General features: G+C 54.7%; 1 protein-coding gene across 1 annotated transcript; it reads left to right on the top strand.

Annotated features, from left to right (window-relative positions):
* The first annotated feature begins 50 nt into the window (after positions 1 to 50).
* Eif3k (eukaryotic translation initiation factor 3 subunit K) lies at positions 51 to 7768 on the top strand. The gene is made up of 8 exons (XM_021643986.2): positions 51 to 206; positions 1049 to 1147; positions 3139 to 3259; positions 4089 to 4163; positions 5228 to 5294; positions 5732 to 5809; positions 7105 to 7230; positions 7702 to 7768. Exons 1-8 carry the CDS (start codon positions 148 to 150, stop codon positions 7731 to 7733), a joined length of 657 nt encoding a protein of 218 aa, XP_021499661.1. The 5' UTR covers positions 51 to 147; the 3' UTR covers positions 7734 to 7768.
* The last annotated feature ends 212 nt before the right edge of the window (positions 7769 to 7980 follow it).

Here is a 7980-nt window from a genome sequence, read left to right as displayed (position 1 = left end):
CCGCTCCTTCTGCCTTCCTTGCGGGAGCTGGAGCGAGGGTGTGACGTAGTTTCCGCTTCCTGCGCGTCCCTTCCTTCCGGCCCTGGAGAGCTGGGCGCCGGTGCTGGTGTTCGACCCCGGCCGGGACCGCGGAAGACTGCCGCGATCATGGCGATGTTTGAGCAGATGAGAGCCAACGTGGGCAAGTTGCTCAAGGGTATCGACAGGTCTGAGCTCGGCTGGAGGGCGCGGGGTGGAGAGGACGGGGAGCCAGCCAGGGGTGGCCCGGGCTCTCCAAGTTTCTCTCCGTCTCTCAGCTTTCCCATTCCCGCCGCCCCTGACTCCCAGTGTCTCTTAAGTCTCTTCCTGGTTCACCGATGTCTGCACAGCTACTGGGAACCGGAGCTGATGGAGACAGCCACAGGCCCTCTTCTCCCGGACCTAGGGTCCCGTTCCAGCCAGGCGACAACCCCCTCCAGCAGATAGTGACAGCAAGGAACGATCGTGGCTGGACCGGGGCAAGCCACGGATTGACCTAGGCAGGAGAGGATGGAACTGGGTTAGAGCGGGATCCAAGGAGAGGGAGGTAGATGTCTAGGAAGGCGCGTATACAGGCTGCAGAGCCTGGCTGAGGTTGGAGGCATCCTAGACGACCCAGGGCTTTAGGAGGGCTAGCCAGAGGTCTAGATGGTGAGCAGGATTTCTGCTGACTGCACGGCTGGTCAGCTATTTAGGTAGATTGAGTGGATGGGACCAGCTTTGTTATTTATGTTTTAAATGGAATGCGTATAGATTTATTAAAAGGATAATAAGGGGAGGGATACCCCCCAGGGGCAGGTTTACAGCCATAGGAAAGTCAACATTACGGTGGCCCCCTTGGCCTGGACTGCTCCTGTCTTCTCTCTTGTTTATGTATGTGTGTCTCTTTCCTTTGAGACAGGTTTTCACTGTATATCCTAGAGTCATCCCAGATTTGCAGCCCTCCTGTCCTGCCTCAGCCTCCCAGATGCTGGGGTGAAAGGCACGGCCCACCACACCAGGCAGCTCACCTGTCTTGCTTACCTTCCAGGTATAACCCAGAGAACTTGGCTACCCTGGAGCGGTATGTGGAGACGCAGGCCAAGGAAAATGCCTATGACCTGGAGGCCAACCTGGCTGTCCTGAAATTGTGAGTGTCTGTCCCCTTCCCTCCGACATGTCAGCAGCTGGCTATCGGGGATAGGGAGCTGAGCGTAGAGGGGCCTGGGGCAAGCTGCAGGAGGTGGCTTCTCTTTGGTGTGTGGGCTAGAAAGCCAAGAAAGTGAGGGTAAGGTTTTTCTGTCCTGTTTTATCTTTAATTACAAAATATACAAGATAATCTATAAACAATTCTCTTTAATGATTATTGTAAATGAGCATCCATTTTGCTGGTGCCACTGGCCCTCTGCCCGCATGCTCTGCCCCATCAGATCCCTAGCTTATGTGACCACCGTTGAGCCCTCATGGCGTGTCTTTGGGTCCTTGCATCCAGTCAGCCTCGGTTGGGCGTGCTTGCTTTGAGCTCCACTGTAACCACAGAGCACAGGCTCTTCTTCACCAGGCATCTCCCTCTGGGCGCTGGGTTGGTGCAGCCTTGCTTTTTCCTCTGTCTCGATTTCCTGTGTGCAGGTGGAACGTTTGTGTGCTTGTGCCTGTGTGGAGGCCTGAGGCTGACAGCAGGAGCCATCTCCAGTCACTTCCACCTTTCTTCCCTTGAGCTGGGGTCGTGTGGAACCCAGAAGTCACCAACACAGCTATTTCCTTTAATTCATTTTGTTTTACGGGTGTGAGACCAAACGAGGAGGCCCGAGGGCAGCCTGGCGCAGTCAGTTTCTGCTCCTACCTTGTCTCGTTTCGTTGTTTTTGGCGCAGGGTCTCTACAGATCCCCGGCCGTCCTCAAGCTCCTTCTGTGGAGCAGGCTGGCCTCAGACTTGCCTGCCTCTGCCTCATGAGCGCTGGGGTTAAAGCCGTGCGCACCACCTTTGAGCCCGGGAGATTGAAACTGGGTCACTGAGGAGTTCCCACAGCAGGTGTCCTGACTGGCGGAGCCACCATCTCTCCAGTCCTTTTTCTGGTTTTGTTTTTATTTTTTAAGGAAGGGTCCTGTAGCTCTGGCTGGCTTTGAACTTGCTATCAAGATGGCCCTGAACTCCTCCTCTTCCCAAGTGCTGGGGTGATGAGCACATGCCACCAGGACCTGGACCAGGTCCCCCTGGACCTGCCCAGTATTTTACTGTATAGCTCAGGCTGGCCTTAAACTCTTGGGGTCCTGCCTCAGACTTACAAGTACTGATTACAGGCACATGCTACCACATCTTGCCGCCCTCCGGCGCTTTCCTGACTCACTACTAGCTGTATAGCGTAGTTGGTTTTGCTGGGGTTGTTGCTTTGTTTCGTTTTGTTTTTGAGTCTTGTCTCTCCCTGTATAGCTGTTGGTCTGGAACTTGTTATGTAGATCAGGCTGGCCTTGAACTCACAGAGGTCGTCAGTATGCAGCAGTTTTTGTGGCCTTAGCTTTCCTGTCTGTAAAATGGAGATAACCTGTTCTCTGATGAAGCTGGCTGCCCAGTCTGTGCTCGCCTCCTGTATGACAGGGCGGTCTGGTCTGAACACAGGCAGCCAGGCTCCAGGCTTGACTCCCACTCCAGAATCTCCTCTAACCATGTTCCTTTGTGAGTTACACGACAGTGTGCACCCAGTTGTGTGGCTGAGGAGGTCATGTGTCCCCAGGTCCAGAGCGGGGAAGTGGACTCAGGGAGTTAGCTGCAGAGAGAAAACAGTTGGTGCTGGGGCCTGCACAGTCCTAGCCGCTAAACCGCAGACTGGAGCCTTCCGTCTATCCTGGCACGCCTGGGGCACACAAGGCTATCATTTTATCCTTTCCTGTATATATAGCACAGGTTGGCCCCAAACTTGCAATTTCCTGGGTCCTGGAGTTGCAGGCATATGCCAGTACAGCCAGCTTTGCAAGATGCCACCATTGGCGCACGCCTTTAGTCCCAGCGCTCGGGGGCAGAGGCAGGGGATCTCTGAGTTTGAGGCCAACCTGCTCTACAGAGCCTGTCTAAGACAGCCAGGGATACACAGAGAAACCTTGTATCAGTAAACCAAAACACCATTGTTGTGTCTGTTGTCCTTAGGTACCAGTTCAACCCAGCCTTCTTTCAGACCACGGTCACCGCCCAGATCCTGCTGAAAGCCCTCACCAACCTGCCGCACACGGACTTCACTCTGTGCAAGTGTATGATCGACCAGGCACACGTATCCTTCCAGCAGCGTGGGGGCGGGCTCTGCGCGCTGTGCTCCAGGGTCAGCCTGGTGCTCAGTCAGCGAAGATGCTGTGGTGCTCCTATGTCTCAGAGGGCATATGGAGGTCAGGCACAACCTGGCGTAGCAGTTTCTCCTTCCGCCTGTGGGTTTCAGGGATCCGGGGCAGCAGGCTTATTCCAACCATTTACCTGCTAGACCATCTTGCTGGCTCTGAAATTTTTTTTCCCCCCTTCTGAGACAGGGTTTCTCTGTGTAGCCTTGGCTATCCTGGACTCACTTTGTAGACCTGGCTATCCTCACAGAGATCTGCCTGCCTCTGCCTCACAGAGTGCTAGGATTTCAAAGATTTGTTTTTCTCTATAGGACTGTTCTATCTGCATGTATAGCTGCTCACCAGAAGAGGGCGACAGATGGTTGTGAGCCACCATGTGGTTGCTGGGAATTGAACTCAGGACCTCTGGAAGAACAGATAATGGTCTTAACCATTAGGTCATCTCTCCCTCTCTGGTCTGTGGCTCAGAATTTTTAATTTATCATTATTCATGTGTTTATTTTTTGAGAAACAGTGCTATGTGACCCTGGCTGGCCTGGGGCTTGCCATGTAGACCAGGCTGTGCTAAAACTCCAAAGATCCCTCCTCTGTCTCCCAAGTGGTGGTACTGGAGATGTTGAAGGTGTCACCCCAGCCCTCACACCCACGAGGCAAGCACTCACTACTCCGCACTGCGTTCACATCCCAATTCCCACCTTTTTGGGGGGAAGGAGTCAGGTAGAAGAGGCGTGAGAAGGATTGAGGTTCCTTAATGCTTCCTGACGCCAGCAAGAAGAGCGGCCCATCCGACAGATCTTGTACCTGGGTGACCTGCTGGAGACCTGCCACTTTCAAGCCTTCTGGGTAATGTCCTCTGGATCAGGCCGCCATGCCACAGTGCGTCCCCACCCAGCGCTTCATAAAACCAGGCATGTTAGCGCACGCCTGTCGTTGTAGAAGCTCCGTCATGTCCTCCTCAGCTGCGCGGAGAGTCTGAGGTCAGCCTGAGCCTCGGGAGAACCTCTCAAACAAGCAAGCGCAGTGGTCCTGCCTGGTCGCGGGCTCTGTGCTCAGTAGGTCTGCCCTTCACATGGAGCCAGCACTGAGAGCAGCCCGCGTGGCTCAGGCTGGCCCTGTCCCCGCATGCTGTGCCTTCTCTCCCCCATCGGAGCACTCTGCCCATCCAGCCTTCACACCCAGGGGAAGGCTCCGCCAGGCCGGCAGCCATTGCCTGACATGCCAGAGCTTGGGGAGCTGAGGATAGAGCTCCAGGCCAGCGGCTGGAGTGATGGAGGCTCACAGCCATCGTCACTCCAGTTCCGGGGTCCAGCCTGTCCTGGCCTCCATGGACACTGGCCGTGCGCTTGGTGCACAGACATACATGCCCGCAGAACAACATACACATAAAACTGTGTGTGCGCGCGTGTGTATGTGTATGTACGTTTTGTGGCTTGTTGGATCTCCCAACAGGCAGAGCCAGGTGGGTCTATGTGAGTTTGAGGCCAGCTAGGTCTACAGAGCGAGTCCAGGATAGCCAGAGCTACACAGAGAAATCCTGTCTCAAAACCCAAAAGGAGGGGCTGGAGAGATAGCCCAGGAGTTAAGAGCACTGTTCTTAAGGTCCTGGGGTCTTCCAGAGTCTGAGTTCGAGTCCCAGCAACCACATGGTGGCTCACAATCACTACAATAAGATCTGGCGCCCTCTTCTGGCACACAGGAATACACGCAGGCAGAACACTACATACTGAAATCAATCTTTAAAAGACAACCTGGGCTCAAGCTGGTCACAATTGCTGGGTAGCTGAGGCTGGCCTTGAGCTGCTGCCCCAGAGCCTGAGGTCCTGCCTCGGCCTCCAGAGCATCAGCACCCTTCGGTGCTGACAGTAGTACTGCCTGTGCTAATGCTGTGGCCCTCTCCCCTTGCACAGCAAGCCCTGGATGAAAACATGGACCTCCTGGAAGGCATAACTGGCTTTGAAGACTCTGTCCGAAAATGTGAGTCTTTCTCCAAGCCTGGGTTCCTGAGGGGCCAGGGGCTCTGGCAGTGGGCTCCTGGGAGATGGCCCTCGTCACCATTCTAGAGGTGCTGGGAAAAGGGAGCCTAAAGTCTTGAGCAGTGACCTTTTTTACTGTGAGCATCAGAAGGTTAAGCAAGGCCATACGAGCAAAGGTCATGGGTACAGGTGTGTACAGTCATAGGGATAAGCTGTGCTGGGGAGCATTGTTCTGAATGACAAAAGTAAGCAGCTGTGTGTAATCTGAAACAGACCCATTCTTACTTCCTGTACCTGGGAGTGCCACAAAGCACATTCCAAGAACAAGCCCAGGTTTGAAGGAGCAGAGAGAGGTCACAAGCCTTGTTTTCTTGTGCTTTTCTCACATGGCTCCACTCTTGGACCACATTCTGACAGTCTATGTTTTGACTTCCACAGTCATCTGCCATGTTGTGGGCATCACGTACCAGCACATTGACCGCTGGCTGCTGGCGGAGATGCTTGGAGATCTGACGGGTGAGGCCTGCTGCTGTTTCTGTCAGTCTGAGAGAGCTAGGGAGCTGGGGCACAGCCAGCTCGGGAAGAGCCATTGGACCATTTCTAGATTATCTGGTCCGGAGAGTGGCTAAGGGCTTGGTGTAGAATGCTGCCCTCTGAATCTTCGGTGACTCCGCGGCTTAGCCAGGGCTGCATAGTGAGACACTGTCTCAAGCACAAGTTGCTGCCCTCCCCAGGTGAGGTGGCGTCCACCTGTAACCCCAGCAGTAGGAAGCAGGGGGATAGTGTGGAGCTCCTGGCCAGCCTGGGCTGGAGCCTAAGACTGCACCAAGCAGTCAGTGAACGGGTGACCGTGTCAGGCCGCTCGTGGTAGTGCATGCAAGAGCACGACCTTTTTCACAGATGGGTGAAGTGGCAGGTGTCTGCATCTTGTAGTAGTCAGTCCTGGGGCGGCATTTGACAGGAGCCCCAGTGCCTCGAGGCGGGTACCCCGAAAGGGAAGCAGATCGGCTTTCCTGCCTGCAGTGTGCCGTGGAGCCACGCAGCGTGGCTGGGCGAGAAGGCGGCTTTCCTCCTGGTCCTTGGGCTCTCATGGGGACTTCGGTGGTCGTTCTTCTGTGGTGACAGGGATCGTAGGAAAGCCCTGGCCATAATGATGTCCTTAAAGGTCTCTCCAAGTGAAAAACATTGGCATATTTGAGTTTACAGAAAGGCATGGAGGCTGGAGAGAGGATCGTATCTAGGAGTTGAGACTCTTTACTGCTTGATCTTGGGGATGGTTTGAGGCCCTGGGGACCTGCCAGCATTCATACTTGCACACGCATATAAATTTTTTGTGGGGGGCTGGAGAGATGGCTCAGAGGTTAAGAAAACCGGCTGCTCTTCCAGAGGGCCTGAGTTCAATTCCCAGCAACCACATGGTGGCTCACAACCATCTAAAATGAGTAAATAAATAAATCTTAAAAAGAAAGAAACTAAGGGAAACGGGGCCACACACTATAGCCCCAGTACTTAGGCAAAAATATTAGGAATTTAGGTCATCCTCAGCTACATAGTGAGTTCCAAGCCAGCCTGGGCTACATGAAATTCTGTCTCAAAAATAAAGTCTGTGTGACTAGGATGAAGAGGCTAACGGCGCCCTCTGGTGGCCGGGTGGGCGAATGAGCCCCAGAAGGCAGTTCTTACCCTAAAACACCATGCGGGCCCTGCTGCTGTCCAGGCAGAGCATGCCTAGAGCAGTTAGGCAAAGAGAGCCCATGGTGTTGGGGTTCGGGCAACCGACATTTCCACCCTGCTGTGTGTGTCGCCCGCAGACAACCAGCTCAAGGTGTGGATGAGCAAGTATGGCTGGAGCGCGGATGAGTCAGGGCAGATCTTCATCTGCAGCCAGGAAGAGAGCATCAAGCCCAAGAACATTGTGGAGAAGATCGACTTTGACAGTGAGTGGCCTAGCCCATCGCTCTTCGTTTTGTTTCTTGAGAGGGTTTCTCTGTATCGTTCTGGCCTTCCTGTGGACCAGGCCGCCGTGACCTCGAGGTCTGCCTGCCTCTTGCTCTCCTGACCTGCACAGGCAGCGGTCACCACGTTTGGGCCTCAGCATGTCATAGACAGTTCCCTCAGCGGTGGCAGTCTCCTGCCAGGCCAGTGGCCAGCTTGTGAAAGTAGCTAGAACGAGGCTGAATGCACACAGTAGGAAGCACGGCCAGGCGTGTGTCCGAGCGCGTCATTTAGCTCTGATCTGTAAGTCAGATGTACACAAGGGGGGAAACTAAGGCACAGACCATTAGGTAGCATGTCCAAGACCACTAAACTATAGCACACGGCGCCTTTGTGGTGACTGACCTGAAGGCTCCCTGGGAGGCGAGGCTCCCCCTCTTCACCAGTTGACCCTGTTTTTCCCTTCTCAACAGGTGTGTCCAGCATCATGGCCTCCTCCCAGTAACTGTTTGTGCATTTAATAAAGATTTGTTCACCCCACCCTGCTCTCTCCTGCCTCTCCCCTCAGAGAGCCAGCTTGTGGCCTGAGCTGGGGCCCTTCCCTCTTGTTGGGTGTCCCCCTTGCCACTTCCTCCTTTGCCCCACCCTGCAGCCTTTCCCTGCCCCTCCTTCCTGACCTGTGAGTCAGCAGGATGAGGTAGGCCGAGGACGGTGAGTGGCCTGGGGAGTTGCCACCCTGGGGCCCTGGGCTC

This window comes from Meriones unguiculatus, chromosome 14 (assembly GCF_030254825.1).
Source record: "Meriones unguiculatus strain TT.TT164.6M chromosome 14, Bangor_MerUng_6.1, whole genome shotgun sequence".
In the NCBI taxonomy this organism is placed as follows: Eukaryota; Metazoa; Chordata; class Mammalia; order Rodentia; family Muridae; genus Meriones; species Meriones unguiculatus.
This window is presented reverse-complemented; position numbering and strand designations above follow the sequence as displayed.

Coding starts and splice junctions, on each gene's coding strand:
- Eif3k (XM_021643986.2), top strand. CDS start 148: ATGGCGATGTTTGAGCAGATGAGAGCCAACGTGGGCAAGTTGCTCAAG. Junction 5,810..7,104: donor GATGCTTGGAGATCTGACGG/GTGAGGCCTGCT, acceptor TGTCGCCCGCAG/ACAACCAGCTCAAGGTGTGG. Junction 7,231..7,701: donor GGAGAAGATCGACTTTGACA/GTGAGTGGCCTA, acceptor CCTTCTCAACAG/GTGTGTCCAGCATCATGGCC.